Genomic DNA, 24531 nt, shown 5'->3' with positions numbered 1-24531 from the left:
TCATGTGAAATCCATCGATTAGGGCCTCAATCATGTATTTCAATTGACTGATTTCCTTATATGAATTGTAACTGCAAATTTTTGCATGGCGGATTTATTATTTTTGTTCAGTATATGTTATGAATTTGAAAAATGTACAATATGATCTGAATTTGCAAATTGATATGTTGTGAATTCTAGGTTAAAGGGTTAAGGTTAGGGTTAGAGGAAGGGTTAGCTAAAAGGGTTAAAGGTTAGGTTTAGAGTTAGTCATCATGCTAAGTAGTTGCAAAGTGGTAAGTAGTTGAAAAGTTGCTAATGAACTAAAATGATAAAGTTGTCCATGATGTGATTCAAACTCGCGTCCTTTGGGTTGTCGGGCGACAAACCCTCAACCTTCTGGCCCATAGCCCTGCGTGGCATCGACTGTGCCACGAAGCCATGCTAAAGTGGTTATGTCGATATCCATGTTTATAAACATAGGGTTGCTACAGTTATTGTTATTTGTGGTGGTACAGTCATCTTTTTTTTGTGTATATTATGAGGGTTAAAGGGTCAAACAAAATTTGTACAGTACAAGCAGAGGGTCATGTAAAAATATTTGTTATGTTTGGGGGGGATTTTTGTCCACAACTCTCGTGCACTCTTAAACGGGAACACACACATTTAACATGAACATATCAGGATATAGTACTGTGAGTAATTCCATTTAGATTGCTTCCGGAGAAGAGAGAGGGAAGGCACAATGTTATCCTGTCTGAGAGTTTCACAGTGGATCATGCTACTACTTCCCCAGCAACGAACAGAGTCGATACGCTCGCATCCGTGACGGAGGACATCTGCATCCATGACTCGACTTGAGAATAAAGGACTCGGACCTCAAACACTAGGGACTTGGGACTCGACTCAGGCTCGTGGTTAAGTGACTTGACTACATCACCGAGGAGAAGAGTTGCAGACACTCCCCTGGATTGGACTGACGGAAGCGATGTAAGACGGACAGTGGGTCTGGATTGACAATACAAATCTTAATGACAGCATCAAGTAAGGACGTGTTTAAGGCTAATTTACAGTACACACACACATACACACACTCAAAAGCATGTATACATAGTACACTCAAAAGCATTTATTCAAATACACAATAAACACATTCTCACCAGGGTTGGGCTCAATTCTGACCTTTGGAATTGACTCCCATTCAACTCATGAGTTGAAATTCTAATTGAATTGGCCACACCCCACATGATGTATAATTTGAGTTTGAGTGGCAGGGGAGTAGAATTGAATTAAGTGCAATTCAAAGAAATTCCACTCAGTCATAGAACATTAGTTTCATTGAATCTGTCATACCTGTATAGTACCAGTGTAGTTCTACCACATAGCCAGCTAGATGTAACAGATCCTACAGAAATTGATTCTGAAACTTTTCTATTGATATTTGTAAATGCGCTTTCTCATCGATCTACATTGGACAATTCAGTCATTTACCAGCGATTTACATTTAGTGAATTTTAGCCAATCAGATATGGTACTTATTACAAAAATGGTAACCCAAAAAATATGATATACAGTTGATTGGTTGTACGTGTCTTTTTATTGCTATTGTTTGGTTGAGCCTGTCATCTCAACCTTCTTTTCAGTTTGTTCAGTTTGTTGATTGGATCAAACACGGGATTCCCATTTTTTTTTATTCAGCTGTTTTGTATACATGTATTTTTAATAAAGCATGTACAGTGCTAATAGATGGAATGATTAATTAAGCAAAATAAGTAAATGTTTTTTTTTATATTCAATTTCCCCTCATTCTTCCTCGTTCACAATTTCCCCTCATTCTTCCTCGTTCACAATTTCCCGTGTTTTGCTTTTCGCTGTCTGAGTCTAGGGGTCAAGTCTTAGTCAATGTAATAGCAGGGTAACTGTGAGAGGGACGGAGGGGTAGTTTATCTCCTATTGAGCAGCTCTGTCTGGTTTGTTGAGATTATTCCCGTATTTGTCCACTGGGCAACACTGTGCTGCTGCTGGTTTCTGTACAGTGCTGTAGATCGATGTAGGGCTCTGCGGCCCTGGTCTGTCTTCTTTTGTAGCGCCCACTTTGTCCACTTGGTGAGACTCTTCTGCAGCTGGTTGCTGCACAGTGCTGTAGATCGCCGCCGACTGTGACTCTGGCATCTCTTCTGGTGACGGGAGCTCCACTCCTGCAGCTCCTGGTTCCCCTACAGTGACGTAGATAGTTGTTACGTCAGAAGCCCCTGTGTTTCGTGGTCCCGGTCTCTCCCCTTGTGGAGCGCTCACTGGGTTGACCTGTTAGGATGTGAGACATTATACTGTATCAACATTCAAATGATCATTCTTTATTCTTTGAGATACAAGGTTTTTCCAGGACACTGACAATAGATAAATGATGGACAGAGATGGTACCTGCAGTGGCAGCTTGTTTTTATGGGCCCTTCTTCTGGTTGATTTGATGCGTCGTATTCCGACAAACACAATAATGAGTAGCAATCCAGCAGTAACACTGCCCACAATGATGCCAACTTGGTATTCTGAAGCTTTCCCACCCTTCTCAATGCCTGAGATGTCACACGCACGCACACACACATTGTTATTCACATTTTTGCTGGAAAAAAACATAATTATGTTAACAGAAATGATATTAAAACTTTGATCTTTTTTTAACAATGATAGAGGCACAGAAGGTAAATTGGACTTGCATATGTCGTTCATGGGTTGTGAGTTGGTCTCTGCACTGACGTGATTTTTGCCTGTGCACTGGATAGTGCTGTTGTCATTGGAGATGGTGATATTGACTGCGGTGAGTGACTGTTGTGACAGTGTGCACTGACGCCCGTTACAGACAGACAATGCCCAGACGTCTTTAACAGAACAGTTCACTGTGATGTTACATTGTCCCCTACTTGAGTTGGAGTAGAGAGACACCACCTTCATGACTGGTATGGAAACAGCTTCTACAAGAACCAGTGGAGTTGGAAAAAAGGTTATATCCATGACAAGAAGAATCAGAGGAGTGTGAGGAATCTCCTATAGTTTAATCCTATAGTAAAACAAAATAATGATGCATGATGGTGCATGATGGTGCATGATGGTGCATGATGGTGCCTAAACCAGTTATAACCAGTGTGTGGGTAAAATCGCTGGGAAAGCAAAGCCAGAAACAAGCCATCTTACAACTTTTGTGTTATATAGGCCTAAGCCTGAAACATTAAGAAGACACAGTGGCAGAATAAATTCAACCACACCTTTGTTTCATCCCAAAACCAGAGAGCAACCTGTGTCTGGTCAAGTCCTCAAAGCATATTGCATGTAAGAAACGGTTACATGATCTACAGCATGGTCAAGCAAATTTATGTTTCCAACATTTTGGGACCACAAAACAACTATTGATTTAGAAGCACATAGAGTTAACGCAAGTCGCAAAGAAAACAGCAGCTGCCTCCACTATTGCAGTACCATTTCAACTTCAACATCCTCAACATCATCAAATCACCTCTGCTTAGTCTAATACAGTGGCAACTAAAAGACACCAAAAATAATTTAGTCCAATCAAGTGTGTGTGTGTGTGTGTGTGTGTGTGTGTGTGTGTGTGTGTGTGTGTGTGTGTGTGTGTGTGTGTGTGTGTGTGTGTGTGTGTGTGTGTGTGTGTGTGTGTGTGTGTGTGTGTGTGTGTGTGTGTGTGTGTGTGTAAGCGCCGGTTAGTTTTCATGCAGTAGAAAAAACATTTTGACTCACCCTACTTTGATGTGTCTGTCCATGGTTCTCATTTCTGTGTGTGCGTGTGTACGCGCGTTTTCGTACAAGTAGAAAAAAACATTATGACTCACCCTACTTGTAAAGAAATGTCAATGCCATCCTCTCTTTCATGTTGACAAAACGGTCTATCACTCTGTCATACAGTAAGTAGTACACACTTTCATTTTTTGTTGTCCTAGGCTACCTGGCTGAAATGCTTGCTTGGTAGCCTAACTTTCTTTCATGGGCAACATTAGCTAGTTAACATTTATCCTTCTACATCTAGCTACATATTGAACTTCCATCCTCTCAGGCCTGGGGCACAATATATGAATTTGTGGTTGGATCAGAATCACCATTGTAATCTTTGGCCAGTACGGAGAATTAAGTAAAACCTCAAGTCCAAACCCCTATCTCCATTCACGGCTTAATTAGGAAAGGGACCATTTTAGCTAGCTATAGTGTAACTAGCCCCTGGATGACATCAACACACAATGATTGGAGTGAAGCCAAATCCAAACTGGCTTCCCTTGACACTTTGTTTTGGTGCACCAGGACCATTCACAGTTGAGCTCTCTCAGTTTAGCTCAACGCTGATTGGCTATTATTTATTTTTTTTATCAAGGGAAGCCAAATGCTCTCTGGCTTCCCTTGCATTCAATGCTACGGGTGGCAAAAATGTCATACTCTTTTGGACCAGAAAGCATCAGATAAAAGGCCTACACAGACAGCGACAGCTGTTTCACTCTCTAGGATGCTTTCTCCGGTGAGACACATTAAGCCTATTGCAAATTGAAGGAAAATTATGAAACACTGAGAGACAAAAAAAAAAAGTTTTTTTTTTTGTTAGGTTTTTGTGTACATTTTTTGGGGGAGCCTAGCTTCCCTTGGCATCCATGAATACACAACACTGGTTATAACGTAGAAAGCAATGACCGTAGTTGTAGGAAAATGTGGGAAAACATTTGCAGGAATGTTTATTTTGTGTGCAGGGGCATAGGCTTGACTCTGACATTGGGGGAGGGGACATTTTTCTACGGGGATCCGGTGGTATGGCCATGGATTATATTGTTTTGAAACCTGTTTTAAATGCTCACTTCTACTAACTTTTGAGAAAATGATACAGACAAATATTAACTTACACATGTGAAAAATGTACAAGGCTAAGTGGGGCCTAGCAGAGGGGCACCTACTCTGGTCAATCAGTCTCAGGGGCATGGCTATTCATACTTACTGAATACCAGAGTGATTGTTAATGTGGATATACACTACATGAGCAAAAGTATGTGGACACCTGCTCGTTGAACATCTCATTCCAAAATCATGGTTATTAATTATGGAGTTGGTCCCCCCCTTTGCTACTATAACAGCCTCCACTCTTCTGGGAAGGCTTTACACTAGATGTTGGAATATTACAGCGGGGACTTGCTTCTATTCATTTACATTACATTTACATTTAAGTCATACAAGAACATTAGTGAGGTCGGGCACTGATGTAAGGTGATTAGGCCTGGCTCGCAGTCTGCAAGGGCCTTTCCCAAACTGTTGCCACAAAGTTGGAATTACAGAATCATCTAGAATGTAATTGTATGCAGTAGTTTTAAGATTTCCCTTCACTGGAACTAAGGGGCCAAGCCCGAACCATGAAAAACAGCCCCAGACCATTATTCCTCTTCCACCAAACATTACAGTTGACACTTTGCATTCGGGCAAATAGAATTCTTCTGGCACCCGCCAAACCCAGATCCAACCAATGGCGGCAAAGTTACACCACTCCAGCCGACGCTTGGCATTGCGCACGGTGATCTTAGACTTGTGTGTGGCTGCTCTGCCATGGAAACCCATTTCATGAAGCTCCTGACAAACAGTTCTTGTGCTGATGTTGCTTCCAGAGGCAGTTTGGAACTTATTAGTGAGTGTTGCAACTGAGGACAGACGACTTTTACGCGCTACGCACTTCAGCACTCAGCAGTTCCGTTCCGTGAGCTTGTGCGACCTACCACTTCGGGGCTGAGACTTGCTCCTAGACATTTCCATTTCACAATACAGCACTTACAGTTGACTGAGGCAGCTCTAGCAGGGCAGAAATGTGAAGAACTGACTTGTTGGAAAGGTGGCATCCTATAACGATTCCATGTTGAAAGTCACTGAGATCTTCAGTAAGGCCATTCTACTGCCAATGTTTGTCTATAGAGATTGCATGGCTGTGTGCTCGATCTGTCAGCAACAGGTGTGGCTGAAAGAGCCGAATCCACTAATTTGAAGGGGTGTCGGCATACTTTTGTATGTATAGTTTATTCAATTAAACAGCCATTTGGTACTCAGAATGATTCATTTCCCAGTATTTTTCTCGCTTTCCCTAAGTCAGGAATTTTACTTCTGCTTCTACATAGGGTATGGTTTGAAATCTACTGTAATATTCTCACCTTACAATAGTTATTATACTGTAATAATAACCAGCAACATACACAGTTGAAAATGTAAGTAGGTATAAAAGGTCAAACCGAAATAAATAAATCTCCACTCTACAGAAATATAAAAATGTATTATCATCATGGCTGCCTTTCTCCTACATGAAGTTAACACATGCAATACACTCTCTAGACCAGGGGTCCTTTTCTAGACTGAGAGCTGCTTTAAAAAAATCTAACATGTCATGAGCTACTCGTTTTTTTCTAGCTTTCAAACAGGCACATTCTTCTCTTCTCCTCTCCCCTGCAACTCTTCACCACTTCTTTAGTCTACAAGAGAAAGTGGGTGCACTATGTTTTCTGTCAATATACGTGGTCAAATAATGGTTAATAAATAACTCTAAGGGGGCCCTATAAAATATGTGATTTTCTCCCCAAATTATGTTATACATTTTCGAAATTATGTTCTGTTTCATTTTTCCTGGTTTTATGTTTTTGTTTTTCTCTCTTAAAATTACAATTGTTCTTAAAGAAACAGAATTTGAGGTTCTAAGTCCATGTCGATGGATAAAGCACATTTTTTTTTAGGTCTGGAAGAAAACGAATACATTTAGATGAATTGCGCATCTGGCCCTTTAATTGCGCAGCTCGTGAGTAAGTAATGTGCCTTCAAATTTGCTGCTTCCCTGATGGTTCTGTACTGCTGCTGGTCATTTCATGGCAATGTTCGCAAATAACAAATATCAGATACAAATGATATACTACTCATGATACACTTCTGCCAGGTAAGCCTACTTTGAAAGTAACATATAATTGAGAAGGTTTAGGGGGACATGTTTCAGTCTACCCACAAGACAGTTATCACATCAACTGGCTACACACGGAGTGATAGACAAACGCGCGCACCACACAGACAAACAGGGGCAATATTGCTGGAAATTAATTGTCAGATATTGTGTTAGGTTTGGCTTTTTAAGCCGATAATGGGGTGTGATAATGTTAAAGTTGCGATTGTACGATTTGTTTTTGACGGCTAGCGGTTGAACACTTAAATTGCATGTCCTTTCAGAATTATTTGGTGAGCTACTCATAGGTGATATGCGAGATACTAGTAGCTCCTAATCGACCTGTTGGAGACCACTTTCCTAGAACAAGGATGAGCAACTTTGATGGTGGTGGGGGACACAAAAACATCTGAACTCATCATGAGGGACCAACATGTTTTTCTCGGGTCTGCTTACTAACATCCATACCCACACACCCAGTCAGAGCCGGCAATAGCCTTTTTGTGGGCCCTCAGTTAAATTTTGAATTATACTCACCCTGTATTGTTACTTTGTACTCAATAATAGTTTCTAAATTCCATTTTCCAACAGTCGGATAGTAAATTCCACTGTCCGTTTCCTTCAGATTGTTAATGCACAGAGAGTGGTTCACCGGGTTATATTGCACCTTCTCCTTGTATTGAGGAGAGATCTCTTTATTATCAACTATTACATCACTTTTGAATTTCCATTTAAGTTCTTCATGCTCCACAGGGGATTCAGCAACGGCCAGACACACCAAACCTCCCTTCAACCCATACTTGTCTATTGGCGGAACTTCAGCCCAGGTCCCTATAGAAAAAGGAAAAAGGTTCACCGGGTACAACGTTTTTTCAGCAGGGGATAAAACACGAATAGCATACCAGGCTAACTATTTACCTTCATATTTTTTTTATAATTCCTGACTGTTATTTGACATTTTTCATTTGTCCTAAAAGCTTAATTCCCTTTGGAAAATACATGTGCACCATTTATTAAATTTATTTCTAGAAGTCACCTCAACCTTAACTATCTTAAAAAAAAAAAATTGGTATGGGTTACCTGTGAGGATGAGGAGAAACCATAAAATGTTCATTGTTTTAGTGTAAGTGATGAAGTCTGGCATCGTTCTCTGATCTCTGTCAAGGTTGAGTTACTCAAAACAAACTAAGTAGGTGATGGCAGTTCCCTGCCCTAAATACGATTCTCACAACTTCCCGCCCCCTCAGTTTAAGCTGTAGCTCACTTGTAAAACTTATTTTAAGGGGTAGATCAGCTTTAACATTGTAGATAGATTATGGCTTCCATCAATGTAATTGTCTGCATCATTTACAGTCCCCCATATATATTTTTGTAAATATACTGTAATGTGCCCTGCAAAAGTATTCATCCCCCTTGGTGTTTTTCCTATTTTGATGCATTACAACCTGTAATTTAAATGGATTTGGATTTCTGTCAAGCCTTGATCTGTTTCACCTGTTCCTGTGATTGTCTCCACCCCCTCCTGGTGTCGCTTATATTCCCCAGTGTATTCATTCCTGTGTTTCCTGTCTCTCTGTGCCAGTTTGTCTTGTATGTTTAGTCAAGTCAACCAGTGTTGTTTTTCCTGTACTCCTTTTGCTATTCTCTTTTTCTAGTCCTGCTGGTTTTGACCTTTGCCTGTTTCTGGACTTTGTACCCGCCTGCCTGACCATTCTGTCTGCCACTCTGTATCTCCTGGACTCTGATCTGGTTTTGACCTTTTGCCTGTCCACGACCATTCCCTTGCATACCCCTTAGGATTATTAAACATTGAAAGACTCCAACCATCTGCATCCGGGTCTCACCTTGTGCCTTGATTGATGTCATGTAATGGACATACACAAAATAGTCCAAATTGGTGAAGTGAAATGGAGAAAAAAAATGTTTTTCAAAAAACGGAAAACTGGTGCGTGCATATGTATTCACCCCCTTTGCTATGAAGCCCCTAAATAAAAACTGGTGCAACCAATTACCTTCAGAGGTCACGTGATTAGTTCAAGTCCACCTGTGTGCAATTTAAGTGTGACATGATTTCAGTATATACCTGTTCTGAAAGGCCCCAGAGTCTGCAACACCATTAATCAAGGGGCACCACCAAGCAAGCGGCACCATGAAGACCAAGGAACTCTCCAAAATGTTCTGGAACAAAGTTGTGGAGAAGTACAGATCAGGGTTGGGCTATAAAAAAATATCTGAAACTTTGAACATCCCACAGAGCACCATTAAATCCATGATTACAAAATTGAAAGAATATGGCACCACAACAAACCTGCCAAGAGAGGGCCACCCACCAAAACCCACGGACCAGGCAAGTAGTGCATAAATCAGAGAGGCAATAGAGACCAAATATAACCCTGAAGGAGCTGCAAAGCTCCACAGCGGAGATTGGAGTATCTGTCCATATGACCACTTTAAGCCGTACACTCCACAGAGCTGGGCTTTAAGGAAGTGTGGCCAGAAAAAATCCATTGCTTAAAGAAAAAAATAAGCAAACACTTTTGGTGTTTGCCAAAAGGCATGTGGGAGACTCCCCAAATATATGGAAGAAGGTACTCTGGTCAGATGAGACTAAAGTTGAGCTTTTTGGCCATCAAGGAAAACTCTCTGTCTGGAACAAACCCAACATCTCTCATCACCCCGAGAAACCATCCCCACAGTGAAGCATGGTGGTGGCAGCATCATGCTGTGGGGAGGATTTTCATTGGCAGGGACTGGGAAACTGGTCAGAATTGAAGAAATGGTGGATGACCTGTTTCAGTCTTCCAGAGATTTGAGACTGGGATGGAGGTTTGCCTTCCAGCAGGACAATGACCCTAATCATACTGCTAAAGTAACACTCGAGTGGTTTAAGGGAAAACATTTAAAGGTCTTGGAATGGCCTAGTCAAAGCCCAGACCTCAATCCAATTGAGAATCTGTGGTATGACTTAAAGATTGCTGTACACCAGTGGAACCAATATAACTTGAAGGAGCTGGAGCAGTTTTGCCTTGAAGAATGGGTCAAAATCCCAGTGGCTAGATGTTCCAAGCTTATGGAGACATACCGCAAGAGACTTGCAGCTGTAATTGCTGCAAAAGGTGGCTCTGCAAAGTATTGACTTTGGGTGTGTTAATAGTTATGCACGCTCAAGTTCTGTTTTTTCTTGTCTTATTTCTTGTTTCACAATAAAACATATTTTGCATCTTCAAAGTGGTAGGTATGTTGTGTAAATCAAATGATACAAACCCCCAAAAATATATTTTAATTCCAGGTTGTAAGGCAACGAAATAGGAAAAATGTAAAGAGGGGTGAATTCTTTCGCAGGTCACTGTAAATATATATATATATATATTTTTTTCCTTCATTATTTTCCCCTAACCTGTCATGCCCTGGCCATAGAGAGACTTTTATTATCTATTTTGGTTAGGCCAGGGTGTGACTAGGGTGGGCATTCTAGTTTCTTTATTTCTATGTTTTCTATTTCTTTGTTTTTGGCCGAGTGTGGTTCCCAATCAGAGGCAGCTGTCTATTGTTGTCTCTGATTGGGAATCATACTTAGGCAGCCTTTTACCCACCTGTGTTTTGTGGGTAGTTGTTTTCTGTTTCATGTCATTACCTGACAGAACTGTGCGCTTTAGTTTTTTCATTTTGTTATTTTGTTCAAGTGTGTTTTGTTAAATAAATAATCATGAACACTTTCACTCACGGGAGCTGGAACATAACCCTTCAATCCCTCCCCTAATTGGAGTAAACTAATGGACAACAACATTTAGTCTTCTACTTCCAGCATACATCGTTTTTACATTTTACGGACACAGTATATTTTACAATAGTTGTTTTTTGTTTGTTTTTAGTCCCATCCTTCAGCTCCAATCAACCCCTCCCATCTAGCTATAAACACCATCCAGTTTCTATTTCTATTCTATTTGCCATATATTTTTCAACTGTGCTGTTTCACAAATGTTCTGATCCTTTCTTTTCTCATAGTATCACGACTCAGGATATGACCCAGGTGCAGACAGGAGGCATCAGTTATCAATCATTGATTATAGCATGGCGCAAAGGGCAGCTCGAGAACAGGCAGAGGTTCGTAATCAGGTCAGTCAGGCAGATACAGGATAGCAGGTAGGATCGGGTCAGGGCAGGCAGAGGTTCGTAATCAGGTCAGTCTGGCAGGTACAGGATAGCAGGCAGGCTCGGGGTCAGGGCAGGCAGAGGTTCGTAATCAGGTCAGTCAGGCAGGTACAGGATAGCAGGCAGGCTCGGGGTCAGGTCAGGCAGAGGTTCGTAATCAGGTCAGAGTCGGGCAGGTATAGGATGGCAGGCAGGCTTGGGGTCAGAACCGGGAAACCAACACTTGAGAAATAGGAAAACGGGAAAGCACGCTGGTAAGACCTGACAAGACAGGGCGAACTGGCAACAGACAAACAGAGAACACAGGTATAAATGCTCAGGAGTTAATGGGGAAGATGGGCGACACCTGGAGGGGGGTGGAGAAAAGCACAAAGACAGGTGAAACCAATCAGGGTGTGACACAGATTCTACATATTGTAAATTAAAAGTAACATTTTTTGCTAAGAGTCTTATTATATTATTGATCGATTGACTATTACTTTTTAAATCAACCAGCAGTGGTATTTGTAGTGGGGGACATAACATGGCAGGGGGTCTGGGGGTCCTCCCATTTTGGGGGGGCATCTACAGCACATTTCCTGCATTTCTACACAATAGAATATGACCCATGGCCCTTCTTGCTGTCTCTATTTACAACAACAAAAAGTAAGCAAAAATGCCCACAGTTCGGTAATTAAATATATATATAAATATGTTTAAGTGATTGATAAGACTAGATCCATGATAATTCAATAATCAATATTTTGTTGCTCCTTTAACCAATAGCCTAACAAATGAAAAACTCTCACAAATAAAGTACAAACACAACGTTTGATTGCCTTTAAGACCGACATTCTCTATATCAAATTTCAGCCAGACCGCCCAGCCAACCCGAGCCGCCTACATGCTCGAACCCTACAAGTCTAATCAATAACTCAACTCTCTCCCCAACACAACTTCCTTCCCATCTTTTTTTTATGTCTCGACGGAAAATGTTGTAGTTGGGTATGGAAATCTCAGAAACAATTCTTACTTTTAAAAATCCATCTTTCCAGAAATAAGTCTCTCACTGTTGATGCTTGCTGTAGACCACCCTCTGCCCCCAGCTGTGCCCTGGACACCATATGTGAATTGGTTGCCCCCCCCCCATCTATCCTCAGAGCTTGTGCTGCTTGGTGACATAAACTGTGACATGCTTAACATCCTGGCCATCCTACAATCTAAGCTTGATGCCCTCAAGCAATCCTGCACGCCCACAGCAATTCGCCCAAACCTCCCGCACTTCTCCTTCACCCAAACCAGATAGCTGATGTTCTGAAAGAGCTGCAAAATCTGGACATCTACAAATCATCCAGGCTAGACAATCTGGACCCTCTCTTTCTAAAATTATCTGCCAAAATTGTTGCAACCCCTATTACTAGCCTGTTCAACCTCTTTTGTATCATCTGAGATTCCCATAGATTGGAAAGCTGCCGCAGTCATCCCCCTCTTCATAGGGGGAGACACTCTAGACCCAAACAGCTACAGACCTATATCTATTCTACCCCTGCCTTTCTAAGGTCTTCGAAAGCCAAGTTAACAAACAGATTACCAACCATTTCGACGAACACAGTACCATCTCCACTATGGAATCTGGTTTCAGAACTGGTCATGGGTGCACCTCAGCCACGCTCAAGGTCCTAAACAATATCATAACCGCCATTGATAAGAGACATTACTGTGCAGCTGTATTTATCGACCTGGCTAAGACTTTCGATCAAGGCTTTCAATCACGAACCGGCTCAAAGCCCGTGAGAAAAAGTGAGACAACGTGGAGATAAAGAATAACAAAATATATTTAGAAACTGAAGTAAAGTAAATACAATTAACAATGGTGTGTGTTTAGTCAGTAGTCAGTAGTGTAAGTGAGTGGTCGCTTGTATACATGTTATAATGAGGGGTCTTGAAAGGTGCCAACGCAAACAAACCAAATAGCTACAAAAAATACCACATCCAAAATCTGTCTGTGTCTGCATTGAGAGAGTCTCCTCCGTGAATGGGGAAGCGGTGTATTTATCCAGAGACACACCTGAGCCCAGGTGTGTCCCATTTCTCTGACGACCCTGCCGGCTCAGCCCACCGACATGCTATTAAGGAAAACAAGAGCAAAGAGAAAGAATTCAGCAGACAGAGTGGGAGGGTCGTCACACCTGGTTCACCAACTACCTCTCTGATAGAGTTCAGAATGTCAAATCGGAGGGCCTGTTGTCCAGACCTCTGGCAGTCTCTATTGGGGTGCCACAGGCTTCAATTCTCGGGCCAACTCTCTTCTCTGTATACATACAAAATGTTGGTCTTGCTGTTGGTGATTCTTTGATCCACCTCTACGCAGACGATACCATTCTGTATACTTCTGGCCCTTCTTTGGACACTGTGTTAACTAACCTCCAGATGAGCTTCAATGCCATACAACACTCCTTCCGTGGCCTCCAACTGCTCTTAAATGCAAGTAAAACTAAATGCATGCTCTTCAACCGATCGCTGCCCGCACCTGCCCGCCCGCCCGTCCAGCATCACTACTCTGGACGGTTCTGACTTCTGAATATGTGGACAACTACAAATACCTAGGTGTCTGCTTAGACTCCTTCCAGACTCACATTAAACATCTCCAATCCAAAATTATATCTAGAATCGGCTTCCTATTTAGCAACAAAGCATCCTTCACTCATGTTGCCAAACATACTCTCGTAAAACTGACCATCCTACCGATCCTCGACTTCTGCAATGTAATTTACAAAATAGCCTGCAACACTCTACTCAACAAATTTGATGCAGTCTATCACAGTGCCATACGTTTTGTCACCAAAGCCCCATTATACTACCCACCACTGCGACCTGTATGCTCTCGTTGGCTGGCCCTCGCTTCATACTCGTCGCCAAACTCACTGGCTCCAGGTCATCTACAAGTCTCTGCTAGGTAAAGCCCCGCCTTATCTCAGCTCACTGGTCACCATAGCAGCACCCACCCGTAGCACGCGCTCCAGCAAGTATATCTCGCTGGTCACCCCCAAAGCTAATTATTCCTTTGGCCGCCTCTCCATCCAGTCCTCTGCTGCCAATGACTGGAACGAACTACAAAAATCAATAAAGCTGGAGACTCTTACCTCCCTCAATAACTTTAAGCACCAGCTGTCAGAGCAGTTCACAGATCTCTGCACCTGTACATAGCTCATCTGTAAATTAGCCCATCCAATATACTTCATCCCCATACTCTGTTTAGATTTATGTTGCTCCTTTGCACCCCAGTATCTCTACTTGCACATTCGTCTTCTGCACATTCTACTATTCCAGTGTTTAATTGCTATATTGTAATTACTTCGTCACCATGGCCTATTTATTACCTTACGTTTCTTATCCTACCTCATTTGCACATGCTGTATATAGATTGTTCTACTGTATTATTGATTGTGTCTTTGTTTATTCCATGTGTAACTCTGTGTTGTTGTATGTGTCGAACTGCTTTGCTTTATCTTGGCTAGGTCGCAGTTGCAAATGAGAACTTGTTCTCAACTAGCTTACCTGGTTAAATAAAAGGTGAAATAAAAATAAATAAATAAATAAAAGAGCCAGAGTGACAACAGTACAGTCCCCCAGGGCCAGTACAGTCCCCCAGGGCCAGGACTGAGCAGCCCAGCAGGTAGGGATTGCCTGAATCTCCTCTGACGTGGGCATGTTTTCAATACAGACTATGAAGGTTGCATAGTATACCCTTAATCTTAAAACAAATCTAGTCATACTGTACATACCTTTACATTTCTTCCATACATTGTGGGAGGATAACTAACTTTCCAATGAATGGCAATGCATTTATTAGCCACTATAAATGGTAGGTTGCACAGTTTCTTCTGATAACCGTCTCCAGGCAAACACAAAAAGGGAAGAGGGAGAATCTGTAGACTTGTTGAGATAAAAAAAACAATCTTTATCAGACTTCCTTAAAATAGCATCTGGCTTGTACAGTGTTTGCTGGACAGAGAGAATAAAGTGTTGTAACTAGAAAAAATTCACCTCACATCTGTCACCTACTGGTCTTCCCTGGCTGCCTGACCCTGCTGAGACCCCTGTCGCCATCTGATCCTCCTAAAATGAGGCATGACAAAGAATTACCTTGGTGTACATTTATACATTATATTATCCAAGAATATAATTAATGGTTCAATAATTGAAATGACCATCATTCCCAGATCCCAGACGGTAGCTTAAAGCTTAAGCAGCTGTCCTGAAACTATTGTTGTCACACCCTGATCTAATTCACCTGTCTATGTGCTTGTCTCCACCCCCTCCAGGTGTTTCCCGTCTTCCCCATTATCCCGTGTATTTATACCTGTGTTCTCTCTTTGTTTGTTGCCAGTTCATTTTGTTCGTCAAGCCTACCAGCGGTTTTCCCTTGCTCCTGTCCTTGTTCTAGTTGTCTCAGTTTTAACGTTTCTGACTTGCAGACTTGTTTACGTGTTGCTGTGCGTTTTATTGCCAAGCTTACTTTGCTACCTGACAACTTTACAGTTTTTACTTTTTAATTACCGTTTATATTTTTGGTTTTTCCCTCACTCAACTTTTTTTCATTCAACATTTTTACTCCCGGATGCTTTATCTGGACATGGTTCGTCAGGGCCTCCAACAGCCGAAGCTCAGTAGTAACATGAACATGATGCCTTCTAATTGCAGTCACTATACTCATAATATACAGGAGAATGATCGCCTTACGGCGAGGATAGCTGTGCTGCAAGCCCAGCTTCAGACGCAATCGTGAGGCAAGGGTAATTTCAGTGTAGGAAAGGATGAAACAGCGTCTGTGCCACCAGTAAGTACAGATAGTAACGTTAGTATAAATCCCCTCGCACGGTTCCCGCAGCCGGACAACTTTCTGACGGTTTCTGGAGGGAAATGCTGTAGGAATGCTCAACTGGTGTCGCTCATTCAGCCGACAGAAACTTTCAACCGGTTTTCCCCAAGAAACGAGTTGGGGTCAGAGGCCGAGCCTTCTCTTGTCTCTACTCCTCCCGTCGCGGGGGCTGAGACGCCGACGCTTCCCACCATTAGCTCTGACAAATTTAAAATTCTAGTCTTTGGCGACTCCATTACCGGCAGTATTAGACTTAAAATGAATCATCCAGCGACCATACACTGTTTACCAGGGGGCAGGGCTACCGACGTTAAGGCTAATCTGAAGATGGTGCTGCCTAAAGCTAAAACTGGCGAGTACAGAGATATTGTTATCCATGTCGGCACCAACGATGTTAGGATGAAACGGTCAAAGGTCACCAAGCGCAGCATAGCTTCATCGTGTAAATCAGCTAGAAAGATGTCGGCATTGAGTAATTGTCTCTGGCCCCCTCCCAGTTAGGGGGAGTGATGAGCTCTACAGCAGTCTCACAACTCAATCACTGGTTGAAAACTGTTTTCTGCCCCTCCCAAAAGATAGAATTTGTAGATAATTGGCCCTTTTTCTGGGACTCATCCACAAACAGGACCAAGCCTTACCTGCTGAGGAGTGTCGGACTCCATCCTAGCTGGAGGGGTGCTCTCATCTTATCTATCAACATAGACAGGGCTCTAGCTCCACAATGAAATAGGGTGCAGGCCAGGCAGCAGGCTGTTAGCCAGACTGCCAGCTCAGTGGAGTCTGCCACTAGCACAGTCAGTGTAGTCAGCTCAGCTATCCCCATTGAGACCGTGTCTGTGCCTCAACCTAGGTTGGGCAAAACTAAACAGTGTTCACCTTAGCAATCTCACTAGGATAAAGACCTCCTCCATTCCTGTCGTTATTGAAAGAGATCGTGAGACCTCATATCTCAAAATAGGACTACTTAATTTTAGCTCCCTTACTTCAAAGGCAATTATAGTCAATTCACTAATCACTTATCATAATCTTGTTGTGATTGGCCTGACTGAAACATGGCTTAAGCCTGATGAATTTACTGTGTTAAATGAGGCCTCACCTCCTGGCTACACTAGTGACCATATCCCCCGTGCATCCCGCCAAGGCGGAGATGTTGCTAACATTTACGATAGAAAATGTCAATTTACAACAACAAAAAAATACATTTTCGTCTTTTGGGCTTCTAGTCATGAAATCTTTGCAGCCTACTCAATCACTTTTTATAGCTACTGTTTACAGGCCTCCTGGGCCATATACAGCGTTCCTCATTGAGTTCTATGAATTCCTATCGGACCTTGTAGTCATAGCAGATAATATTCTAATTTTTGGTGACTTTATATTCACATGGAAAAGTCCACAGACCCACTCCAAAAGGCTTTCGGAGCCATCATCGACTCAGTGGGTTTTGTCCAACATGTCTCTGGACCTACTCACTGTCACAGTCATACTCTGGACCTAGTTTTGTCCCATGGAATAAATGTTGTGGATCTTAATGTTTTTCCTCATAATCCTGGACTATCGGACCACCATTTTATTACGTTTGCAATTGCAACAAATAATCTGCTCAGACCCCAACCAAGGAACATCAAAAGTCGTGCTATAAATTCACAGACCACACAAAGATTCCTTGATGTGCTCCCAGACTCCCTCTGTCTACCCAAGGAACGTCAGAGGACAAAAATCAGTTAACCACCTAACTGAGGAACTCAATTTAACCTTGCGCAATACCCTAGATGCAGTTGCACCCATAAAAACATTTCTCATAAGAAACTCCCTGGTATACAGAAAATACCTGAGCTCTGAAGCAAGCTTCCAGAAAATTGGAACGGAAATGGTACCACACCAAACTCGAAGTATTCCAACTAGCTTGGAAAGACAGTACTGTGCAGTATCGAAAAGCCCTCACTGCTGCTCGATCATCCTATTTTTCCAACTTAATTGAGGAAAATAAGAACAATCCAAAATGTATTTTTGATACTGTTGCAAAAAAGCAGCATTCCCCAAGAGAGGATGGCTTTCACTTCAGCAGTAATAAATTCATGAACTTCTTTGAGGAAAATATCATGATTATTAGAAAGCAAATGACGGACTCTTTAAATCTGCATATTCCTTCAAAGCTCAGTTGTCCGGAGTCTGCACAACTCTGCCAGGACCTAGGATCAAGAGAGACACTCAAGAGTTGTAGTACTACACTGCTCAAAAAAATAAAGGGAACACTTAAACAACACAATGTAACTCCAAGTCAATCACACTGTGAAATCAAACTGTCCACTTAGGAAGCAACACTGATTGACAATAAATTTCACATGCTGTTGTGCAAATGATATGGACAACAGGTGGAAATTATAGGCAATTAGCAAGACACCCCCAATAAAGGAGTGTTTCTGCAGGTGGTGACCACAGACCACTTCTCAGTTCCTATGCTTCCTGGCTGATGTTTTGGTCACTTTTGAATGCTGGCGGTGCTTTCACTCTAGTGGTAGCATGAGACGGAGTCTACAACCCACACAAGTGGTTCAGGTAGTGCAGCTCATCCAGGATGGAACATCAATGCGAGCTGTGGCAAGAAGGTTTGCTGTGTCTGTCAGCGTAGTGTCCAGAGCATCGAGGCGCTACCAGGAGACAGGCCAGTACATCAGGAGACGTGGAGGAGGCCGTAGGAGGGCAACAACCCAGCAGTAGGACCGCTACCTCTGCCTTTGTGCAAGGAGGAGCAGGAGGAGCACTGCCAGAGCCCTGCAAAATGACCTCCATCAGGCCACAAATGTGCATGTGTCTGCTCAAACGGGCAGAAACAGACTCCATGAGGGTGGTATGAGGGTGCGACGTCCACAGGCCAGAGAACACCAAGATTGGCAAATTCTCCACTGGCGCCCTGTGCTCTTTACAGATGAAAGCAGGTTCACATTGAGCACATGTGACAGAGTCTGCAGACGCCGTGTAGAACGTTCTGCTGCCTGCAACATCCTCCAGCATGACCGGTTTGGCGGTGGGTCAGTCATGGTGTGGGGTGGCATTTCTTTGGGGGGCCGCACAGCTCTCCATGTGCTCGCCAGAGGTACCCTGACTGCCATTAGGTACCGAGATGAGATCCTCAGACCCCTTGTGAGACCATATGCTGGTGCGGTTGGCCCTGGGTTCCTCCTAATGCAAGACAATTTAAGACCTCATGTGGCTGGAGTTCCTGCAAGAGGAAGGCATTGATGCTATGGACTGGCCCGCCCTTTCCCCAGACCTGAATCCAATTGAGCACATCTGGGACATCATGTCTCGCTCCATCCACCAACGCCACGATGCACCACAGACTGTCCAGGAGTTGGCGGATGCTTTAGTCCAGGTCTGGGAGGAGATCCCTCAGGAGACCATCCGCCACCTCATCAGGAGCATGCCCAGGTGTTGTAGGGGGGTCATACAGGCATGTGGAGGCCACACACACTACTGAGCCTCGTTTGACTTGTTTTAAGGACATTACATCAAAGCTGGATCAGCCTGTAGTGTGGTTTTCCACTTTAATTTTGAGTGTGATTACAAATCCAGACCTCCATGGGTTGATAAATCTGATTTCCATTGATAATTGTTGTGTGATTTTGTTGTCAGCACATTCAACTATGTAAATAAAAAGTATTTAATAAGAATATTTAATTCATTCAGATCTAGGATGTGTTATTTTAGTGTTGCCTTTATTTTTTTGAGCAGTGTATATCTCTTGACACAATGATGAAAATAATCATGGCCTCTAAACCTTCAAGCTGCATACTGGACCCTATTCCAAATAAACTACTGAAAGAACTGCTTCCTGTGCTTGGCCCTCCTATGTTGAACATAATTAACAGCTCTCTATCCACCGGATGTGTACCAAACTCACTAAAAGTGTCAGTAATAAAGCCTCTCTTGAAAAAGCCAAACCTTGACCCAGAAAATATAAAAAACTATCGGCCTATATCGAATCTTCCATTCCTCTCAAAAGATGTAGAAAAGGATGTTGCGCAGCAACTCACTGCCTTCCTGAAGACCAACAATGTATACGAAATGCTTCAGTCTGGCTTTAGACCCCATCATAGCACTGAAACTGCACTTGTGAAGGTAGTAAATTACCTTTTAATGGCATCAGACCGAGGCTTTGCATCTGTCCTCGTGCTCCTAGACCTTAGTGCTGTTTTTGATACCATCGATCACCACATTCTTCTGGAGAGATTGGAAACCCAAATTGGTCTACACGGACAGGTTCTGGCCTGGTTTACATCTTATCTGTCGGAAAGATATCAGTTTGTCTCTGTGAATGGTTTGTTCTCTGACAAATCAACTGTAAATTTCAGTGTTCCTCAAGGTTCTGTTTTAGAACCACTATTGTTTTCACTATATATTTTACCTCTTGGGGATGTCATTCAAAAACATAATGTTAACTTTCACTGCTATGCGGATGACACACAGCTGTACATTTCAATGAAACATGGTGAAGCCCCAAAATTGCCTTCGCTAGAAGCCTGTGTTTCAGACATAAGGAAGTGGATGGCTGCAAACTTTCTACTTTTAACTTCTTGCGACTAGCAATCCCGGATCCGGGAGCGTAATCATAGCCTCAAACGAATTAGCATAACGCAGCGGACATATTATAAATACCCCTAGAAACTTTTGCTATTCATGAAAATCGCAAATGAAATATATTCAAACACGAGCTTAGCCTTTTGTTAATCACACTGTCATCTCAGATTTTCAGAATATCAAATCAAATCAAATCAAAATCAAATCAAATCAAATGTATTTATATAGCCCTTCGTACATCAGCTGATATCTCAAAGTGCTGTACAGAAACCCAGCCTAAAACCCCAAACAGCAAGCAATGCAGGTGTAGAAGCATGGTGGCTAGGAAAAACTCCCTAGAAAGGCCAAAACCTAGGAAGAAACCTAGAGAGGAACCAGGCTATGTGGGGTGGCCAGTCCTCTTCTGGCTGTGCCGGGTGGAGATTATAACAGAACATGGCCAAGATGTTCAAATGTTCATAAATGACCAGCATGGTCGTATAATAATAAGGCAGAACAGTTGAAACTGGAGCAGCAGCACGGTCAGGTGGACTGGGGACAGCAAGGAGTCATCATGTCAGGTAGTCCTGGGGCATGGTGGAAACCACCACCCACGTCTCTACCAGGAGCATGCTTGAGGTGGTCTGCCCCGCACCTCATAATGGTCAGAGGTCTTGCTGTTCCATTTCTTGACTGCAGCTGTAACACCAAAATTAACACAGTAAGTTATAGAAAAGACTAATGGATATGGAGCATCTTACAGGTTCCCCACGGCACTTAAATCATCATTCACACTTTTTTTGTGTCGCGTAGTAATAATGATAATGTATTACATTAATTCTGAATCAATTAGAAGTGGATAAATGTGTTGAAAAGACGAGGGCCTGTTTGAATGGCGCAAGCTGTATCTCACTCCTCCCTAATAGACCTTTATAAGCACATTCATTGGGAAACTCTGAACACTGCAGCCTAATATATTTGTCAGTACGCAGAGATCGCAAGTACAAAATGATACTTGAAATTGGGGAATGTTGGGCCGACCGGTTGTGCAGGAGACAACGGCAATGTCAAACGTATGGAAGACATTTGGCTTGAGCTCATAGAAAGAGGAAGGAGCCAGCACTGTGCCAAACAAGTGCTGTAGGCTACTATATTTTGGAGAGATTTACTACATAACTACTCTCACCTTGTCTGGTAGAGTGTCTGGTAGTGGGTGGGAGTCAGACAGAAAGCCAATCAGTTTCCACACAACCAGGAAAATCTATGTGACGACATTGAATATAACGTGGAAAACGGATTGGATTTGCAAAGTCGTCAACGGATTCCCCCGGTACTGCTGCTCATTCTGTTCACCAGCTCCGAAGGTCTACGTCACCGGGCTTCTAGGCGTCACTGAACTGGATTCATTACCACCAAGCCCAGACTATCTTGTCTCATTACACACACCTGGTTCCCATTCCCCCTGATTAGTATGTGTGTATATATATATATATATATATATATATATATATATATATATATATATATATATATATGTGCCCTCATTTCCCCATTATCCTGGTTGATTATTGTCCCCTGTTTGTCGGTCTTGTGAGTACCTGTGCTCTGTTGTTATCGGCTTTCGTGTTAGTGTGCACTTGTTATTACGGGTCTCGTCCCGTGTGTTGTTATTACGGGTCTCGTCCCGTGTGTTGTTATTACGGGTCTCGTCCCGTGTGTTGTTATTACGGGTCTCGTCCCGTGTGTTGTTATTACGGGTCTCGTCCCGTGTGTTGTTATTACGGGTCTCGTCCCGTGTGTTGTTATTACGGGTCTCGTCCCGTGTGTTGTTATTACGGGTCTCGTCCCGTGTGTTGTTATTACGGGTCTCGTCCCGTGTATTTATTAGGTGGTTTTACACCTTTACACCTCGTGCTTTGTTTGGGTAACAGCTCTGTGTTACAGTATGTGTATATATACGTGTTTTGTTTTGGGCTTCGTCCCCAACATGTTCATGACATACTCTAGTTTGGATGGAGGGAAAAAAATATATATTTCGTATTACTGCACCTGTCTCCTATCATTATACAACGTTAGGGCATTATTTTGTCCTTTTTTACACCCAACTTTTAACCTAAATCCAATGACATGGTGACATTTAGTTGATTTCACGTATAATTTACGTTAGCTCCACCAAATGTAAATCAAAACTAGACGTTATACTGACATTTGTGGGCTGTGTCTAAACAGTTAGTTAGACATTAATATGGTGAGGGTGAGGGGGTGTAGCTCCCTTTTTAGGTGTGAGAGTGAAACTGACTGCGGAAGGAAGCTAAAAACCACACCGCACACTTCCTGTTTGTTGAGTTGTACGATGAAACACCTGTTCAGAAGTTATCTGGTTTGAATACACTGGTTTTCCATGGCAAGAAGAATCAACTTTCGGGCCCACTTTTTATATAATAACTTGGAAAAAGATATTCATAATTTCCTGGCAGATATTGATAATTTAGGACCCTAGCAGGTTCGGTTCCTAAATTTAGACTTGTCTCGGCTCTGGGTCGGGTCTGATATAACAGCCACGGTTCTCAAGTATGTGCAATTAAAATGTATTTACAGGATGGACCCGTTTATAGACATTTTCATTGGCTAAACGTATTTAGTTGGGTTAAAAGTAGGCCTGTTGTAAAATAAATTGTTAGCCTATTGCTTTCCTTTGTTGGGTAGGCCTAAAGGAGACACTCACCTTTTGTTGCTAGGTCTAATTGCTGCAATATAAGCCTGTTCAAAACTTTGAAGGTTTAAACCAGTTATTTTAAATATGCAGCAAGTGTTTTGTTTCATTCTGTTGACATGTTCTTTGGACAAATTAAGTTCCAACTGTAATGTTTGTCGCATACAATTACCAGTAGGTCTACTATGCTACTCGAACTCAAACCATGAAAAGGAAATACCAGAGGATGAGATACAAAACTTAATTTAATGGCGCAATATAACTTTTCACTAAAACAACGACTTGACTGACTTTTGATATTGCCCTAAAGAAGTTAAGAATATTTTGTGAAGGTTTATGGTACATGTATGGCTATTATTAAACTTAGCTACTGCAGGGCTGTGAAGGCAGTGCACACCAGCTCTCCAACTGACTGACTGTTGAAATTGAGGTGAGGAAGAATGCTTTAGGCCTACCAGAGTTAGTCCTTTAATCTAATAATATAATGCTTATCGAAATTAACAAATTAGCCTCCTGTACGCCTATACCTTTTATTGTAGTAGTAGCAGCCATATGACAATTGTCTTTCTCTAGGGCTACACTGTAAAACATTTCCTGTACAATTTACAGTAACTTTCAGCAATTGGTCAGTAGTTACTGTAATCCATTTTACAGTAACATACATTTTAATGTAATCTAATCTACAATAGTCAGTTACTGTAATCTATTTTACAGTAACAATTACAGCATATTACTGTAATTACCTAGTGATATATTACCCGGTGTTCTTTGCAAGTTTTCATTTTCACATTTGTTTGAAAAAAATAAGATATATCAGTAATAGAAAGTACGTTCCTGTAACCTTTATAGAAAATGTTGTAGTTAAGGATACACTCGTCTTCAAAATTACTGTAATTACAACAAGATACCTTATGGTATACATTACATGGCCAAAAGTATTTTGGACCCTTTCAAATTAGTGGATTTGGCTATTTCAGCTGACAGGTGTATAGAATCGACCACACCTCCATGCAATCTCCATAGACACATTGACAGTAGAATGGCCTTACTGAAGCGCTCAATGGCTGATGCCACTTATATTTGTTCAGGGGGTAGATCAGCTTTAATATTGCAGATAGATTGTGGCTTCCATCAATGTAATTGTCTACATAATTTCCAATCCCTCATATATTTAAAAAATATTTATTTTCCCCTAACCCTACCACCTCTTCCCTAATTGGAGTAAACTAATGGACAACAACTCTGAGGCTTGTAGTTTCAGCTTATACATACTATATGTATTTTACGGACACGGTATATTTTACAATGGTTATCTTTAGTTTG

The 24531-nt window shown here is 42.1% G+C and overlaps 1 protein-coding gene across 2 annotated transcripts; it reads right to left on the bottom strand.

The window, feature by feature from the left end:
* Positions 1-1086: 1086 nt before the first annotated feature.
* LOC118392140 (SLAM family member 9) lies at positions 1087-8466 on the bottom strand. Of its 2 annotated transcripts, XM_035783803.2 has the most exons (5): positions 8006-8449; positions 7463-7756; positions 2694-2948; positions 2401-2552; positions 1087-2283 (listed from the first exon to the last, which is right to left on the bottom strand). In XM_035783803.2, exons 1-5 carry the CDS (start codon positions 8067-8069, stop codon positions 1930-1932), a joined length of 1119 nt encoding a protein of 372 aa, XP_035639696.1. In that variant the 5' UTR covers positions 8070-8449; the 3' UTR covers positions 1087-1929. The 2 variants fall into 2 exon arrangements, with proteins under 2 accessions (XP_035639696.1, XP_035639695.1); XM_035783802.2 differs by having other exon boundaries at positions 2401-2948; positions 8006-8466.
* Between the last annotated feature and the right edge of the window lie 16065 nt (positions 8467-24531).

Source organism: Oncorhynchus keta, chromosome 13, assembly GCF_023373465.1.
Source record: "Oncorhynchus keta strain PuntledgeMale-10-30-2019 chromosome 13, Oket_V2, whole genome shotgun sequence".
Taxonomy (NCBI): Eukaryota; Metazoa; Chordata; class Actinopteri; order Salmoniformes; family Salmonidae; genus Oncorhynchus; species Oncorhynchus keta.
The sequence above is the reverse complement of the archived record's forward strand: the minus strand, read 5'-3'. Positions and strand labels throughout refer to the sequence as shown.